The 19,256-nt window shown below is 34.6% G+C and overlaps 1 protein-coding gene across 3 annotated transcripts in view; it reads left to right on the top strand.

The window, feature by feature from the left end:
• The window catches only part of MON2 (MON2 regulator of endosome-to-Golgi trafficking), a 102,530-nt gene that overhangs the window by 23,652 nt on the left and 59,622 nt on the right, over positions 1 to 19,256 (top strand). For all 3 annotated transcript variants that reach the window (XM_028110836.2, XM_028110837.2, XM_088025264.1), the window contains 7 exons: positions 914 to 1,045; positions 3,174 to 3,303; positions 5,849 to 5,946; positions 6,628 to 6,753; positions 7,789 to 7,983; positions 17,799 to 17,923; positions 18,292 to 18,428. In XM_028110836.2, the coding sequence (XP_027966637.1) occupies positions 914 to 1,045; positions 3,174 to 3,303; positions 5,849 to 5,946; positions 6,628 to 6,753; positions 7,789 to 7,983; positions 17,799 to 17,923; positions 18,292 to 18,428 (943 nt within the window). The remainder of the gene's footprint in view (positions 1 to 913; positions 1,046 to 3,173; positions 3,304 to 5,848; positions 5,947 to 6,627; positions 6,754 to 7,788; positions 7,984 to 17,798; positions 17,924 to 18,291; positions 18,429 to 19,256) is intronic.

A 19,256-nucleotide genomic window follows, 5' to 3' on the forward strand; every position in this document is an offset into this window, starting at 1 on the left:
AATCAGGAGTTTTTATTAGGGGAGAATGAAGCATACCTGATAATTTAATGTAAAACAATTTATGTGCTATAAGGACATGGCTTAATTTTAAAAAGATCACCAGATTTTTCTCACTATTAAACACTCATGAATCATGAATAAAGATGAAGTACATTTTGTCATGTCATGATTAGGAAATCACCCTTCAGTGATACAGATCAGTGTCATTGAAGAGAATAAAATTTATAATTTTTTTAAAAAGGAGGAAAAATGATTTTCCTAGATTATCTGAAGTGATAATTTGTTGTTCATTAATTTGAGTGAATTGTTTGTATCTAACCTTATGTTAAAACAAGGAAAAAACATTTCGTCACTACAAATCTGCATCCTGCTTTCAAATGTAATGGTGTTACCTTAACTTTATACTCCATAAGTTACTTTAATAGAAGTATATATTCTTTTTCCTTTAATGTAACATTCTAAACAATGTCAGATTTAATTGACTTTATAAATATGTTGTTAATTTGAGTTGCATTTTGTTTTTTGTATACACACTGTAAATGGAATAATACATGAAATAGTAGCAGTCTCAGTTAATTTGCATATGTCTGTATTTATAAATGTCCAAATGAAATATACCCATATTGTAGAAATGAGCTTTGATTTTTGAATAGGTATCTCAGAACTGTATGCAGCTATTTGCATATATTCAAATGGTATATTTTAAATTTATTTTTTTGAGAAGAAACTTACTTAGCTGTGAATCTCAAATTGAGAGATGTGTTTTGATCTATAGATCTAGAAACGTGGGTTTTGTTATTATGATCAAGAAATTCTCTCCAGGTGAGGTAATATTTGTACATCTTTTTTTATTTAGGGCCCTAAACACCTTATATTTTATTTGCTGACAATAATTCAACTAATTATTTTACAGACTGCAGCTGGAAATATAATTAATATGCTTTGGCAGCTAATGGAAAACAGTCTTGAAGAACTTAAGCTACTTCAAACAGTTCTTGTTCTTTTAACAACCAATACAGTAGTTCATGATGAATCACTCTCTAAGGTAGGAAACCTGTTGTCAAAGTTCATAAGTGCTTGGAGGAGACAGTACTTGAATAAGCTCGCTGAAAGAGGAAAGCCTGGTACTGTTTGTACCAAAAGCAACTTCTCTGTCCATGATAATGGACATTGCACGTTAAAAACCACTGGTGCCTTATTTTCCCCAGATTAGAGTTGAAATCAGGGTAAGGTAACTGGCATTTATACTAGATAAGGCTGCATGTATGGTAGGGGTTTCTCATTTCTTTCCCATTCCTACCCTCTTTGGAACATGTTAACAGCTGTTCTATTATTTATATCACTCTTTAAAAAGTTTTTTAAAACTATGAAGTATTTCTAAAGAACAGAAAGTACAGAGAATAATATAATAAAGAACAATCTTGGGCGCCTGGGTGGCTCAGATGGTTAAGCGTCTGCCTCCAGCTCAGGTTATGATCCCAGGGTCCTGGGATCGAGTCCTGCATCGGGCTCCCTGCTCAGCGGGAAGCCTGCTTCTCCCTCTGCCTCTCTCTCTCTCTCTCTCTGTCTCTCATGAATAAATAAATTAAAAAAAAATCTTTAAAAAAAAAAAGAACAATCTTTAGTTAGTGGTTTATTTATTAAGGAATTTGTTGGACTTTCAATAATAGTTGTTATAATTTGCATACCTTTAACGATGGGTGCCTAATAAAGTAGACTGTGCCCCTGCACAAATTTTTTAATAGACCCTTCACAAAATAAGATAGCTATTGAATACATGGAAAGTGGCTCAGCATCATTAGTTATCATGGAAAAGCAAATTAAAACCACAAAGAGGTATCATTATGTATCCATTAGAGTAGCTAAAATTGAAAAAGACCAACCATGTCAAGTGTTGATGATGTGGGAAAGTGCTGAATTCACACATACTGCTGATGGGAGTGTGAAATTATAAAATCACTTTGGAGAACTAGCATTTTCTTTAAAAGTTTAACCTGTACTTGCTATATGATCCAGCCTTTTCACTTCTAGTTATTTATCCAAGGTAAATGAAAACACATGCCATTACAAAGATTTGTATGTGATGTTCACAGCAGCTTTATTCACAGTGGCTAAAAACTGGAAGCAACTCAGATATCCATCAGCAGATGAATGGATAAGCAAAATATTTGGTATACCTATACTGTGAAATATTATTCAGGAATCAAAAAGTACAAACCACTGATTCAGAGAACAACATAGATGAATTTTACAAATATTACAAGTAAAAGAAAGACACAAAAACAGTGCATACTGAATAATGAAACGCTATTTGTGGAAAATGCCAGCTTATCTGTAGTGAAAAAGGCAAGATGGTGGTTGCCTGGAGCCAAAGGTGGAGGAAAAAATGGAGGGCAAAAGAGCACAAGGAGACTTTTAGGGTGATGAAACTGTTTTGTATCTCGATTGTGGCAGTAGTTTCATGGGTGAATATAACTAGGAGAACTCATCAAATTAAATACCTTAAAGAGATACAGTTTATTTTGTAAAATTATACCTTAATCAACCTGAAGTTGATTTTTAAAAAGAAAAAATGACTCCTTTTAAAAAATTATAATTTTACTCATTTATATGCTTAGCATATTTATATAATATTTCTCCAGATGATTTAGTGATATAACAAACTTTGAGTACTTGTTTTTTGCAAAACAAGTCATTCTGGGCACATAAAGCACAACACTTTTTTTTTTTTTAAGATTTTATTTATTTATTTGAGAGAGAGACAGACAGAGTAGGAACAGGGAGGAGAGGGAGGAGCAGGCTCTCCTCTGAGCAGGGAGCCCGATGCGGGGCCCGATCCCAGGATACTGGGATCATGACCTGAGCCGAAGGCAGACGCTTAATGACTGAGCCACCCAGGCACCCCATCATAACACATTTTTATATACATGTTAAAAGAATCAAGTTGTGAAAGGCGTATTTCACATTGTCTTACCTAATCTTATGTGGCTATATATTTACAGAGTTTGAATTATTTCAAAATCCAAGGATTTTAGTGGTTTTATTGTATAAGACGGTGGGACTTTAGTATCTGTGATTGGAATAGCCAAACATGAATTACTTAGTTTTGGGTTACATCAAATAAATATTCTATTATTCAGTCCTAGTTCACTAAATGAAAATTGTTCTTTTAGGCAATTGTTCTTTGTTTTCGACTACACTTCACGAAAGATAATATTACAAATAATACAGCTGCTGCTACAGTGCGACAAGTTGTTACTGTTGTTTTTGAGAGAATGGTTGCTGAAGATGAACGACACAGAGGTAGAGTGATAAAAGTGGCTTCCTTTTCACAGTGTGTGGTTTCTATCCACAATTTCTCTTTTGATTTTCAGTCTTTGCCCTGTGAACTTAGGCTGCCTAAAAACTAGAATACTTTAAAAAATATATTTATTGTACTAATATTATTATATTGACAGTGGAGTTCAAAAAACTAAATCCCCAGCAGTGTTATCACCCCAAGAATAAACTCTTTATTTTCCATGTTTATTTCTAATTATGCATAATTTCACATTTTATATCAAATATTGCATTATATGTATTTTTAGCCAAACATTACATTATATGAATTTTTCATGTTATCCTTTTATTTTTGTAATTTAGATTTTACTTTGTTTATTTTTTTATATTTTATTTATTTATTTGAGAGAGAGAGGGAGTGAGAGAGAGCAAGCAAGCACCAGTGGGGGAACGGAGAGGGAGAAGCAGACTTTTGCTGAGCAGGGAGCCCGATGCGGGACTCGATCACAGGACCCTGGGATTGTGACCTGAGCTGAAGGCAGATGCTTAACAGACTGAGCCACCCAGGCGCCCTGTAATTTAAATTTTAATGGATGCACTATGTTTTGTGGCTATTCTACAGTTTAATGAACTAGTTTCCTATTGGACGCTTACATTGTGTTTAGTATTTTAGTACTCTTTTGAGTGTCCTCCTACATATTTTTTTCCATTTGAATTACTTCAAGGTAAATTTGCAAGAGTGGATTTACCTCATGTGAATTTTTGTCTGTACCTATTAGCATGTGTTAATGAAGGATATTTATGTAATGTAAAGATTAATCTTTTCATATTTTCATCAAATACCTTTATTCTAATTTTAAACATCTTTTTGTGATTTTATTTTATTTTATTTTTTTTTAAGATTTTATTTATTTATTTGAGAGAGAATGAGAGACAGCATGAGAGGGAGGAGAGTCAGAGGGAGAAGCAGACTCCCTGCTGAGCAGGGAGCCCGATGTGGGACTCGATCCCGGGACTCCAGGATCATGACCTGAGCCGAAGGCAGTCGCTTAACCAACTGAGCCACCCAGGCGCCCTCTTTTTGTGATTTTAAAAAATTTCCTAAAAACTTAGAAACATGTCAGAGAACTGAAGATACTGTTTCTATAGTAATTTTTATAGTTTGATAACTTTTAACTATAGAAATTACATTTTATTCATTTGTTATTGGATGAAAAGTAAATTATTCCCCATGATTAGTTGAAAAGATCCTAAGGTGGTACCATCATGAGCAACCTTTCTGCTTTATGTACTCAAGAAACAAAAGATTAAACTATCTTTCCCTTTTACATAGGGGAAAATCCCTATGTAATCCCCCGAACCCCCAACTCTTAATGTTATGCTATCTGTCATTTCATTTGAGGTTCTTTTGGTATTACTGATAAAAAATGGCAATACTATTAAGTAATTGTAGTGCTGCCTATTCTAATAATTTCTTTACTTTTCCTGAAGTTAACCATTGGTCAGATTTTTCACATTCAGTTTCAGGCATTCTTTTTTTTTTTTTTTTTTAAGATTTTACTTATTTATTTGACAGAGAGACACAGCCAGAGAAGGAACACAAGCAGGGGGACTGGGAGAGGGAGAAGCAGGCTTCCCTCTGAGCAGGGAGCCCGATGCGGGGCCCGATCCCAGGACTCTGGGATCATGACCTGAGCCGAAGGCAGATGCTTAACGACTGAGCCACCCAGGTGCCCCAGTTTCAGGCATTCTTGTTGGTTTATTAGAATATTTCCACTTACTTTGGTATATTGGTTTTTCTGCTTTTTTCCCAGGGTAAATACAGGTTGAGTTCTAGAGTTTGAAATATGAAAGAATTAAAGTTATAGGATAAAACAGGGCAATTCTGCAGTTTGGATTGTTATATATTCATAACTGCAGTATGATTCCTGGATTGGTAGTTTTAGCTGTGTCTCTAAAGACCGGTATCTCATTTAATACTTTCTAATAAGGTGGAAATACTTAGAACCTCGTTTTTTTTTTCAAGTAGTCATCAAGTCAACATTTATCTAAAACAGGCTGTCATAATTTACAGAAAATGTTGTCTTACTAGTATTCAAAGAAATGCTGAGTTGGGAAGCAACTTTCTAGCTGATGCTTAGCTAGTCAATATCTATAACTGACATAGTAATTGTGGCAGATCAAACAGTTAATTCTTTTGTTTATGCTGAGATGATATAGGAATTAACCATGTGGTAAACTTTTATGTGTTTGATGTTTAAAGGCACATTCAAAGATCATGTGAATTTCAAATCCATAAAATGAAGGGATTGGGGAATGGGAGACTGGGAAAATCAAATATATGGATAAAGATGCTAAGCTTATTAAAGTGACATAAGATAGTGAAGAGTAGTTTTTATGGCATTTTGTATAAAAATAAATTCCTAATGTTTTTTCCCATTTTGGAGGCATAGTTCTGAGCCTACATTTAAAGTTTATAATTTCATAAACATGTATATATTTTAAATAGTATATATGATTTATTAAAGGTCATTATATACCCCTAAAACCCATCTTATTTTGATTGCAGATATTGTAGAACAACCAGTACTGATCCAAGGAAATAGTAACAGAAGATCTGTCAGCACCCTCAAACCTTGTGCTAAAGATGCATATATGCTTTTCCAGGTATTTCAGTTGATAAAAATAATTTTATTACAGAATATAGTTTTGTGTGACTCTTTGATTTTGGAATTTTATGTCTGATTTAATTTTTCAAGTGTCAATTTTTTAAATTGTCAAATTTTAAAGGGTCAAAAGTAGTATTTCAGAAATGTTCTAGAACATTAAAGAGCATCTATAGCTAAGGAACATGATAAAATGTTACATTTCATTTTAAGGAAATAAAATGAACTAGAAAAAGAGGCATATTAGGGATGACTAGTAATATAAAATAATTTCTGTGACATAAAAATTTAATAAGCCTTGGTCTACTTAATACAATATGATATACAAATACCTGATTTTTATGTTACTTGTCATGAATATATCTTTTAAGTAAAATAAGATTTATCTGCACTGAAAATTTTACTATTTTTTTATTAAAGGGTTATTTTAAGTGGTTTTTTATTAAAAGACTATTAATCATTTATCTGCACCTTATGTATTGTCAATATACATGATTCTTTAAAAGTTTACTTATATAATCAAAATAGTTTTCAGAATTGAATTACCAGTGTTTAGTTTCTAAGGAGTAAAAACAACTAAATAAGAGATAACTTTTAAAAATTTTATGAATTTTGAAAAGCACATTTCATTCCAGCCTGTGAATGTTTTATTTTTTATTTATTTTTTGACTTATTTTCCCAGGACCTTTGTCAGTTGGTTAATGCTGATGCCCCTTACTGGCTAGTAGGCATGACAGAAATGACTCGAACATTTGGCCTTGAATTACTTGAGTCAGTCCTGAATGATTTTCCACAGGTCTTTTTACAAGTAAGCCATTTGTAGTATCTTGCAACAAAATTAATCAAAATTTTTTCACAGATATTTTTCAAGAAAGTAACATGTATTCTCATGTTAGAGGATTGAAAGAATTACAGCTTTAGACTTTAGATATGTGATAATTTAGTGTTATCTTACATTATTATAGTGCCCTAGCACTTTGAAATTTTAACATTAGAAGGAATCCCTAGAGACCATATAGTGAGGCATTTCCCAACCTGTGGTTGTATGAGGGAATTTGGTATGTGAGCTGTTTTTTATAATATTTAAAAGCTGAAAAATTGTTACTGATTTTTACTTGCTTAAATGTAGCCCTGTGCTTTTGGATAATTCTAAAATATATAATTACGCAGGGTGCCTGGCTGGCTTAGTAGAGGAGCATGCGACTCTTGATCTTGGGGTCATGAATTAGAGCCCCATGGTGGGTGTAGAGATTGAAGAGATAAAAACTTAAAAAAAATAAAATAATTATGCTTGTTTGTCATTGAGTTTTTTTTTAAATCAGCTTATTGTGTTCTGTTTAAGCAATCTAAGTGGAACAAAATATTAAGTTAATTATTAAATCTTCCATGCATGAATGGAATTGTTATCTTGGCAAAGTAAAGTTAATGAATTATATAACATTTTATTTATCTGGTCTTCTTTCAGCTGCCTATTTTAAATGCTTTAGCTTTGTGTTTGAACTTGTATAATCTGTCTTCTTTCTTATGTTCTTTGTTTTGAATTGCTAGTGTCCTACCAAAATCACAATTCCTAATATAAACCACTTAATTCCAAATCATTGAATGTTCCTTTTTAAATTAGATTCTTTTAAAATGTCTTGAAATATTGATGATCATTTTGATCTTACACTCTCAAAGAGCAGCACTAATTTCATAATTGTTGTAAATTATAGAATAATAAACTAAACATATAATAAAGCTAAATTATTCATACTGATTATTAATAAGTTTTATTTGATAGTAAGACTGTGTTTTACTATTAACAAACTAAGTTAATTCTTTTTTTTTTTTATCTTGCAAATAGCACCAAGAGTTTAGTTTCCTTCTCAAAGAAAGGGTATGTCCTCTTGTGATAAAACTCTTTTCTCCAAATATAAAGTTCAGACAAGGTTCCAGCTCTTCATCTTCTCCGGCACCAGTTGAAAAACCGTATTTTCCTATCTGCATGCGTTTGCTGAGAGTAGTATCTGTTCTAATTAAGCAATTTTACAGCCTTTTGGTAAGTGCTAATTTTCATGTGTGTTTGTATGTGTAATTGCATGTAGTGTTCTTTTTAAATGATGATTTATTATGATGCATTCAGCTTTTCCACTTCACAATTTCTTTTAAAGTATTTATAGGTATTTTCCTAGTAATTCTATGGGTTTATTCTATCCGATCTTAGATTTTGCTTATGTTTTATATAGTATTTTTAATGTATGTCAGGGAGAGTCATGGCCTGTTATCTGAGGGCAGCATAGAATTTGTGGCTAGGGAATTCAGCCTATTAGCAAATTATCTATATCTCATTTGAAGGATCATTAAAATTATAGTATCTTCAATTTATGCTGCTTTCATTTGTACTATTTAATGTATCTTAACAGATTAAAGCAAAGAAGTTAAAAATTTGGTCAACTCTAGGATTAGAAATAAACTATTTTGACTTCTAGTCCAGTATTGTATTTATTTTGCATAAATTTATGAATGCAGAATATGTTGTGATATTCCTGATCATAGTATATCAATGTGATATTTTTCAGAGAAAATGGTATATTATATTGCTTTTTAATTTGATGTTATGTGAAATTCATCCTTGTAAAATTTTTTAGCTTATATCCTAATTTTAATTAACAGGAATAATTGGCTATTGATAATTACGGAATAGTAAACTATATAAACTTATAATACTTCTAATATTGTGAGCAGTCGATGTACTAAATATTAGAGGTAACCAGCAACTTTACAAACTAATAGATGGTAGTTTATACTAAATTCTGTGGAGAGCTTTTTAAAATAAAGGGCTTTTTTTTTATATGTATGATAAACATGTCATAGATTTTCTTTTCATATTCCAAATCCATTTATGCACAATATATTCAGAAATCATCTTTATAAGCACTGTAGTTGTAATTATTTCTGGCCACACAAAGTATACCTATAGTACACATTGATGTGTTTAATGTACTTGTAGGAAATCAAATCACTTCAAACGAATTGCTATTTATTAGGGACACTATTAAGTTATCTGAGTTGGGTGCCAAAGGTTTAAGAGTCTTTTGGTACACTCATAATTGTTGGCTTGGACTTTTTTTGTTCCACCAAAATTAATAACATAGAATTGAACATTTAGGTACATAGTTTGTGAATTTACTTTAGTTCATAGCTCCATCTTTCTCTGTAAGGATTAACTTTTAAAAATTACAGTGTTACTCCCAACATGTATGATATTTGATGTAATTTCCAATAATTATTATTAATTGAAAAAAACAATACTTTTTTGTCTAATTATATACAATTAAAATGGAGGGAAATTCTGTGAGTCTTTACATTGATTAACTTTTGAAAGTTTTGAAAGGTCTCCTGGCACTTGCTGAAAATAAATGAAAAGTAGCTTAATTTCTCCAAAGATGGAGAACTTTTACCTATCACCTGTTATATTTTCTGAATTATATTTATTTATAGTCTGTTTTAATCCACAAAGAAACTTTTTAAGAATGTAAACCAGAGTGACATTAGCAAAATGTTGGAATATGAAGCTGAGCCTCTCTGTCCCCCATGGGGACACCAAGTTAACAGTCCATAGATTACCTCTGTGAGAACTTATCAGTTGAGAGGTTATAGCACCCCAGGCACATGTAAGGTGAGGCAGAGAGGTTCATTAGAATAGGTAGGAAATCTCAGTGCACTTAGCTGCATACCTCCTCCCACTCCTTACACAGCACAGCATGGTGTGATCAGGAGCAAACTCCCAACCTACGGTTTCTCCTTCACATGGCAAAAAGGTGAAGTGTGCATTCACCATTCTGACTTTTTGGGGCTATGCCCAACTGGTTTCTGTCTCCCTTGATTCTTGGAGCACTGACAGGAAAGGCAGCAAGCACACTTGGGCCTGCTGAGAACAAAGGCAAGCCCTGCTGCTTCCTGCTGCCCAGAGAGGGTCGTACTGCGGACATACACCAGGGGGGAACTCCTGAAAAGAAACAAGTAAATGACTTCAGCTGGGAAGCTAACACACAAGCCCAGAGGAAACAAACACATTGACAGAAGAGGTTTGAGAGGATCCCAGGCTGATTGGTGAAGATCTTTCCCTGTACAAAACCAGCCCCTAAAGACTAAAATAGTTGGCTTTTTTCAAATGCCCAAGTTTCAACAACAAAAATAACAAGGCATACAAAGAAACAGGGAAACATGGCCCAATTCAAGGAACAAAATTAATCTCCAGAAACTAACCATAAAGAAATGGAAGTCAGTGAGTTACCTGACAGAAATTCAGAATAATCATAAAGGCGCTGAGTGAACTAAAAGAGAATACAGAAAACTAAATGAAATAAAGAAAGTGGTGTATGAACAAAATGAGAATATTAATAAAGAGATAGAAACTATAAAGGATAAAACAAAAATCTAAAGCAGAAGAATACTGAATTGAAAAATGCACTAGAGGGGGTCAGCAGTAGACTAGATCAGTAGACTAGAAGAAAGAATCAACAAACTTGAAGATAAGTCATTTGCAATTACCAGGTCAGGGGAGCAAAAAAAAAAAAAAAAGAAAAAAAGAAAAAGAATGAAGAGCCTGTAAGGACTTATGGCATACCATCCAGCAGACCAAGATACACATGTCTAGTAAAAACGCACTGGATTACATTCTCACACTCGTAACACCTCACACATCAGACGTATGGATTTTTTCATACATCAACCAATACTCTGACAGCCAGATGTTAATTCTGACATTAACCAGAGTTAGCACAGACTCTGTCCCACAAGATTCCCCCCCATTGCAGATGCCAATCACAAGTAGTAGGTTACCCACTTACCCACAAATTCTAACTTGGCTATATATGGGAAGTTCCCACAACCACCTCTTTGGGTTTGATAATTTACTAAAGAACCTAGGAAAACAGTTTACTTACTATTGCCTATTTATTATAAAAGATATTTTAAAGGATACCATTGAATAGGCAGATGAAGAGATTCATAGAGCAAGGTCTGGAAAAGTCCCAAGAGCAGGAGCTTCTGTCCCCATGAAGTTGGGGTGTGTAACTCTCTTGGCATGTATATGTGTTCACCAACCTGGAAGCTCCATAAACTCTGTACTTTTAGGATTTTTATGGTGTTTTCATCATGTAGGCATAATTGACTATTAACTCAGTTTCCACCACCTTCCCTTCTCCAGAGAATGTGAGGAGTGGGGTTGAAAGTCTCAAGCTTCTAATTATGATTGTTTTTTCTGGTATCCAGCCCCTGTCTTGCAATCCATCAAGAGATGCATCATTAGAATGGAAGATACTATTCACGTAGGAAATTCCAAGAGACTTAGGAGCTGTGTGTCAGATGCTTCTATCACTCAGGAACTTATAAGGATTTTAGGAGTTCTGTCAGAAACCAGGAGCAGAGACCAATATATATATATTTCTTACTACTTCACAATACATTATGGGAGTCTCAGGTGAGGAAAGAAAGGGGCAGAGAGCCTGTTTGAAGTAATGGCCAAAATTCATGAAGCTCAGAGAATTATAACTAGGATTAATCCAAAGAGACCTATACCAAGACACATTATAATTAAGCTGTTAAAACTTACAGAAAATCTTAAAGTAGCAAAAGAAAAGCAACTTGTCATGTGTAAGGGAGCACTCATAAGACTGTCAGTAGATAGCTCAGCAGAAAACTTGCAGGCCAGAGAGAAATGGTATGCTATTACTGAAAGAAAAAAAACCTGCCAATGAAGGAGAAATTAAGACTTTCCCAGATAAATTAATTACATTAAATTAAGATAAACAAATGTATAGGAAGAAAAGACATTCCTCCTTTTCCTTTCCATATCCACTAGCCAGTCATAGAGCACCAAGTCTTGTGTTCTCACAGTAACGCAGCATGCTTATACCTTCTTCATAACAAATACAGAGTTTACATTTTCTGTTTCCAAACGAAGAATTACCAACTTCTTTTTTGTTTTTATAAAACTTGGTGCTGAGTTGTACCCCTCAAAATTAACATTTTGAAGCCCTAACCCCTAACATGATAGTATTTGGAGATGGACTCTTTGGGAGATAATTAGATTTAGATGAGGTCATGCAGGTAGTGCCATCATGATGGGCTTAGTGACCTTATAAGAAGAGACACTAGGGAGCTTGCTTGCTCTTTCTTTCTGCCATGTGAGAACACGGTGATAAGGCAGCTGTCTGCAAGCTAGGAGGAGAGCTCTCACGCAAACCCAGTGATGCTGGTACCCTGATCTCAGACTTCTGGCCTCCAGAACTGTGCCAAACGATTTAAGCCACCCAGTCTGTGGTCTTTTGGTATCCCAACAGACTAAGAACTTGGTTTCTGTCCACCAGTTCTCTTATGTAGCAGTTCATCTGGTGAGTTTTTCAGAGATACAGATACCTTATTCTTAAGTAATTTCAGTTTTGGATGAAATTGCTGTTTTTGAGTGCATATATTTTAGACACTGTACAATGTGCTTTACATATATTAATTCATTTAGACTTTACCACAGCTGAAAAAATGAGACTCAGGATATTTATGTAATTTGCCTGAGATTATACTTTCTAAGCCACAGAGCTGGGATATTAATGAATTCTTTTAGACTCCAAAACCCTTGCTCTTAATTCCAGTGCAATTTGCTACTACTCTGTTTTCTTAGTTCTCATTTCATTTCTCTCCAAGGCTGCTAGTGCTAAATTTTCAGTACTGTTCCTATACCATTCTCCATATTTAGACCTTAATCTCCTTGACTTGGGGGGATAAAAGGGGGAGATAAATAACAGTATAGCCAGCTATAGGAAAGATTGAATGTTACTACCTAAAGGTAGAAAAATGCTTACTTCTGTGTACTTCACTCATAGGGGGTGATGGTCAACTGGCAAAATTTCTCTTCCTAATAAGGCAGCTCTAGGACCATGTTTATAAAGATGAATCCTTCAGATCTATATAAGATACTAGTTTCTCAGGGACACCTGGGTGGCTCAGTCAGTTAAGCATCTGCCTTCAGCTCAGGTCATGATCCCAGGGTCGGGCTCCCTGCTCGGCGGGGAGCCTGCTTCTCCCTTTCCCTTTGCCCCTGCTCGTGTTCTCTTTCTTGCTCATTGTCTCTCTCAAATAAATAAATAAAATCTTTAAAAAAGAAAAAAGATATTAGTTCCTCATTGTTACACTTTGTGACATTGGAACTTAGCAGTATGGGAAAGTGCAGACATTCTGTAGTTTCTCCAAAGGCAAAAGCTAAAGGTATGGTACTTGTGGGGTAAGATATGTAATTTTGGAATGCTTCTCTCTCATTTCTTTGTGTTTTCTTTATTTAAACATAGCTAATGATACATTTCCTAGGAGACATACTGGAGTAATAATTCTTATACTTTTTAGTCTTTGGATCCTTTTATGCTTGTAATAAAATATTGAGCTTTTGTCTATGTGGATTATTTCTATCATTTATTATATTAAAGATTAAGTCTGAGATCCTATTAAACCCATTCATGTTAACATAAAAACTTAATATTTTTTCCAGTGGGAAAACAAAGATTATATATATATTTTAATGATTTCCTCATCTTTTTATTTTTTAAAGATTTATTTACTTGTTTGAGAGAGAGAGAGCATGCAAGCTGGAGGAGGGGCAAAGGGAGAAATAGAATCTCAAGAATCTCAGACTCCGTACTGAGCATGGATGTGGAGCCTGACACGGGGCTCGGTCTCACAACCCAGAAATCATGATCTGAGCCAAAACCAAGAGTCGGATGCTTAACTGACTGAGGCATCCAGGCACCCCAGAGATTTTGTTTTTTGCTTTAATGTCTGGCTTAGTAGAAGATTAGCTGGATTTTCCTATCTTCTGTTTTCATTTTGTTGTGATAATGTTGTTTTGGTTGAAACATATGAAGAAAATCTGGCTTCTCTAAGTAACGTAGTTGGAAAAGGCAGAATTATCTTAATGGATATTAATATTATCTTAATAGTGGACATTCTTCTTTGATACTGCACCAAACTGGACTAGTGACAGTTTAATGGTGTAGGATCTGAAACCTTAGTAATGACATTTTCATACTCTATTACATTAAAATTCATTGATTCCTCTTGTGCTCTGATTGTATCTTTTATCCATACATGGTTTTGTAATATGTATTTTAGTTGTGCAGCTATTCCAAATGTTAACACTTTATACAATACTAAAAATGACGTATATTAATCACTAACTATATATCAGTTAAATCTCCCGTTATTAAGAAATTGTCAAGGTCACAGTGGTAGATACAATAATACTGATTTTTGTTTGAAAGCTTGAATCTAATCTTTGGCAACAAAAACTGTCATTTGTTTCCCTTAAAGAATGACAAGCTTACTTTGTTCATTTTTGACAAAGTGTCTGCAATATACACAAATCTAAATAGTTGTAGTTTACCATTTGCTCTTTTAGTTAAAATGGTGTTTGATAGAAGTGACTAGATCAGTTCCGAACTGTGCTTTTCCTCCAGACAGCCATTGTACTTTGATGCATAGCAAAAGTGTTTCATATGTATTCTCATTTTGTCACACAGAAAATTAAAAAGACATGCACTTATAGGTCAGACTTAAGAAAATCAGTAATTTAATTATATTTTTTATTTATGCTATTTTTTTCCATTATGGTTCTTTAGTGAAATAGACCTTTTTTTAAAAAAATGTGTGTGGTGGTGAAGAATACAATGACAGTAGTGCAGTCTGGTGTTAGTGCCTTGATTCTTGATAAAGCTGTTTTACCCACCATGCTTTTGTACCTTCATTACAAATGTCAATGCACTGAAAATGGCAAGTAATTATTACTATAAAAATAATTATGACGTCACTTTGACCCCACTTTGGGGAATCATTGAACTAGAGAATCTGTTTTCCCCCAGTATTCACCAGCTTATCTCATTCTATCAAGTAGCTCAGGGGTGTAGATAGCTAATATTCAAAGGTTAGTTCTGTTAATATATCTAGAGTGACTAGAGGAAACTGGAATGCCCCAGTCATTCAGAAAGAGTTATAATATAGCTAGTATACTATATTCTTTCTCTTTTCTATCATCTGAGCTAGGTGCTTTTCTGTCCTCTGAATCATTAGGCTTGTTCCCAGATATCTTTTTAAGGAAGATATGTTTAAGGAATTTATGAAGTTTAATTATAAGTGGCCAGCATATCTCTCTTCTGCCTTTGACTTGCTGCTTTTAAAAAGGAATGAATGGGGCTAAATTGACTTATCCAACCTAATGTTCTACTTCTTCACATACATGTCTTAGTACATACAAAGGATCTTAGTGCTAACAAATCCATTAACTATAAGGTTGTTAACTCTTACCAGGCTTTGAGAGATAGACTCCTGCATTTAAATATTCTATCAGGCTTTCTTGTGTCCTAAGCCAACAGTTATCTTATGTACATAATCTATCAGAAATCCATGTGATACTGTGATTAGAATTTCTACCAGGATGACTTTGATTAATCTTAAGCATCAGTTGTCTCTTGACTACTATGCATTACCAAAAGACTAGGAATTCAGACATTCATCACTCTTCATGCTTACAGTGGAGTTCATGAAGTATCTTCGTGCCACAAGGAATTGGACTTAGGCCGTAGATACCAATCTTAATACCTGTTTCCCGGTGAGTTCAACCTCTAGGGGAAAAGGCTTAACAGATTCACAGCAGGCACCCTCCATTGATGCCCTTGAGAACAATGCAGTGACCTCAACACGAGTTCTGTGATCAGACTTTCACACTTGGCAAGGAGGGAGAAAGGGAGAACAGAGTTCCAGACCTCAGGAGAGAGGCTCTCCTTTACCCAAATTGGGAGGTTTTAGTGGCTACAGTATAAATTTGTTTAATTTGTGCTGTAGTCTGCCTCCAACAGGAGAGAAAATGATATACTCTTCAAGGCAAGTTTTATAACAGTGTTTCCTTTGGCTGTGATATAATGATGTTTCTGAGAGCCTTTGTTTTCTGGCCTCAAAACCTGGCTGATAAGCCTTCAATTCTACCACATTTATATTTCACTTTCACTCTAAAGTAGGTAGTGTACATTTGGAGGCCCCACTAATGTTAAAACTCTGTAGTAGATACAATTTGCACAGTGAGTCATCAGCATGATTCTTTATCAGTTTGTTACTAAAAGGATCATTTGTTTAGAAAAAATAATGTGCTCTGCATTTGCATGGCATTTTATCATGTTTAGGGGATGTTTTTAAAGATTTATTTCTTTATTTTTTTATTAGAGAGAGAGAGAGTGAGCGAGCAGAGGGAGCATGAGAGGGAGAAGGCTCCCCGCTGAGCAGGGAACCCGATGCGGGGCTGGATCCCAGGACTCTGGGATCATGACCTGAGCCGAAGGCAGCCGTTTAACCAACTGAGCCACCCAGGCGCCCCTAGGGGATGTTTTTATTCTTACAGTTTTCTCATTTGATTTCTCAGAAAGATGTAGGTATTTTTATCCTTTATTTCTAAGAAGGTTATGTAGCTTGTCATCCACTCATTTGGTGGTTAAAGAAGCTGAGCCTATCTGATTTCTGAACTAGTGCTTTTCAACTGTCATGATTAGAACAGTGCTAAACCTCTGTTTTATGACTTCCCCATTCATAGCAGTCCACGGATAAAGTTTTTAATTATGCCTCCTGCTTTATCCTCATGATTATGTCCTAATTTTAAGCGTTCAGTTAACAATACTGAAAGGCATTAGAGAATACCAGCTGCTACGGCTTTGGGTGAACATCCTGAGGGCCACTATTCCTGAAATTTCTTGCCTGAAGTGATGCCCGCTCATTTCAGGATACCCCCAGCGAACTCATCCAGTAATCTGCTGCAGTTAGTGTAAAAGGAGGGTTCAGTTTGGCCTAGTAATCACAGGGTCAGGTTCTTAGCTCCCAGAGGTCCTGCTCTGTCCTAAGTTAGTGTACAACAGACGTAATCCGTTAACCTTTGAAAAACCCAGTTACTTTTTTTTGGTCATTTATTCATTTATTAGACATTTATTTATTTATTTATTTTATTTTTTTAAGATTTTATTTATTTATTTGACAGAGAGAGAGAGAGAGACAGAGAGGGAACACAAGCAGGGGGAGTGGGAGAGGGGAAGCAGGCTTCCCGCTGAGCAGGGAGCCCGATATGGGGCTCAATCCCAGGACCCTGGGATCATGACCTAAGCCGAAGGCAGACGCTTAACAACTGAGCCACTCAGGTGCCCCTCATTTGTTAGACATTTAATACATAATGTTGAGAATGTGCTTCAAACATTTTTATTTACAAAGAGCATGCAGAGAAGATGGTTTATATTAATAATGGTAATGATAACTAATACTTATAAAGCAAAACTATGTACCAGGCCTTATTCTAAGTACTTTATGTATTTATACCTGTCAAGTGCTACAGATTCCTTTTTGTTTTCCTACTAGAAAATATATATTAAATGTGCTTAGGCTTATTGCCTCTTTGTTTAAGCAGCAAAAGAACATATGGAAAAACTTGTGGTGTTATCGAAGAGAAGAACCTACATCCTATCAGCTGTTGACATGATACATGCTACCTGCCAGGAGTGAGGGTGGTGTGATGGTGCATAGTGCTTTGTAAAGAATAAGGGTAATAGATGAACCGTTTTAGCAATTCTCTAGTGTGTGTTTGCAGGGACGTAAGAGAGACTGATTATTTTTACTGTTAGCTTTCCCCATATAAGTGCTTTTCCCTTTTTTTCTCTACTCCCCATTAAATGAATTTTAATTTATTTAAAATTGGAAGATTTTATTGGTTTGTCCATAACACGAAGAACAATAATGTAATTTATAAATTCTGATCTTAGATTTAAAGAGATACTATTAAAAATTTTTTTTTTTTAGGTAACTGAATGTGAGATATTTCTGTCACTTCTGGTGAAATTTCTGGATGCAGATAAACCACAGTGGTTACGAGCTGTTGCAGTAGAATCAATACACAGACTCTGTGTGCAGCCTCAGCTCTTAAGGTAAAACCACAGCAATATTTTGTTAAATAGATAGGTTAATGTTTGCTAATAGGAAGAGTTTAAATATTTATTCCCAAATATTAGTGATTTCTAAACAAAGAAAATTGTATATTTTATGTATATGGAGCAGTAGTGGTGTAAGCGTGGAAACAACTGAGAGGTGGGCAAAAATATATGGGTAGTAATTGCCATCAATCCAAACTTATTGGTTAATATAGCCAAGATGATTTTTTTTATAACATTGACCTCAGTCTGAACCTTTGTACTAACTTAGTAAAATCACTCAGGTGTGATGAAGTTTTAAGTATAGACTGATATATCAATATTAATTGCTGTTTTTCTCAGAAACATTTAAAATTATTTTACAGGTCATTTTGTCAGTCCTATGACATGAAACAGCATTCTACCAAGGTTTTTCGTGACATTGTGAATGCCCTGGGATCTTTTATACAGTCATTGTTTCTTGTCCCTCCTACCGGAAATCCTGCTACAACAAACCAAGCTGGTAAAGGCTAATTCATATTTTGTTTTTTAATATTCTGCCATGATTTACTGTCTTCACTATTCTGAGAGGATATTTTGTAGAAATTTTGTGACTGGAGAAATATGGATTACCTAAATGTATTGGTGGTAAAGACTTATACTTAAAGAATATTCAGTCTCATTGAGGCAGCTATGTTTAGTTCTTTCCAGAATATGTTTCCTTCTCTGGTATACTTTCAGTTTCTCTAATCACATAAGAATAAGAGTTTAGATGCTTATCTTCATTTTAGAAGAATCTTCATTTTGGGGCACGTGGGTGGCTCATTCAGTTGTGTCTGCCTTTGGCTCAGGTCATGATCCCAGGGAGCCTGCTTCTCGCTCTCTCTTTGCCCTTCCCCTTGCTAGTGCTCTCTCTGTCTCTCTCTCAAATAAATAAATAAAATCTTAAAAAAAAAAAGAAGGATCTTCGTTTTGTGCCTCTCTTAAAAGAACCTGGTTCACCACCTTAGGAGGTCTGTTAGTCTCTCTTTTAACAAAATAGGTAAACTTGATTTAAGCTTGTTTGGAAATCAACATATGGCTTCTTGTTTCTCTTTGCCTTTTTTATATTTATCTTCTACTTTTTACTGTCTGATTAATGATTTCTTAATTCTTAATCTTCACTTCTGATAAATCATCTAACAGAAGGTGTATTATAAAGTTTTTGTAGTAGTTTTACTTATTAGTACCTTTTTTATAAAAAAGGAAGTCGTGTTCTGGGCAAATAGAGTCTCTAATAGCAAAAACAGGATTGATGAACTTCATTTATTCGTGCAGTATCCCTTCTTATAGAACAAATTTTTTAAAAAAA

This window comes from Eumetopias jubatus, unplaced genomic scaffold, assembly GCF_037043125.1.
Source record: "Eumetopias jubatus isolate StellerSeaLion01/CBP00866 unplaced genomic scaffold, mEumJub1_p1.0 scaffold_8, whole genome shotgun sequence".
NCBI lineage: Eukaryota > Metazoa > Chordata > Mammalia > Carnivora > Otariidae > Eumetopias > Eumetopias jubatus.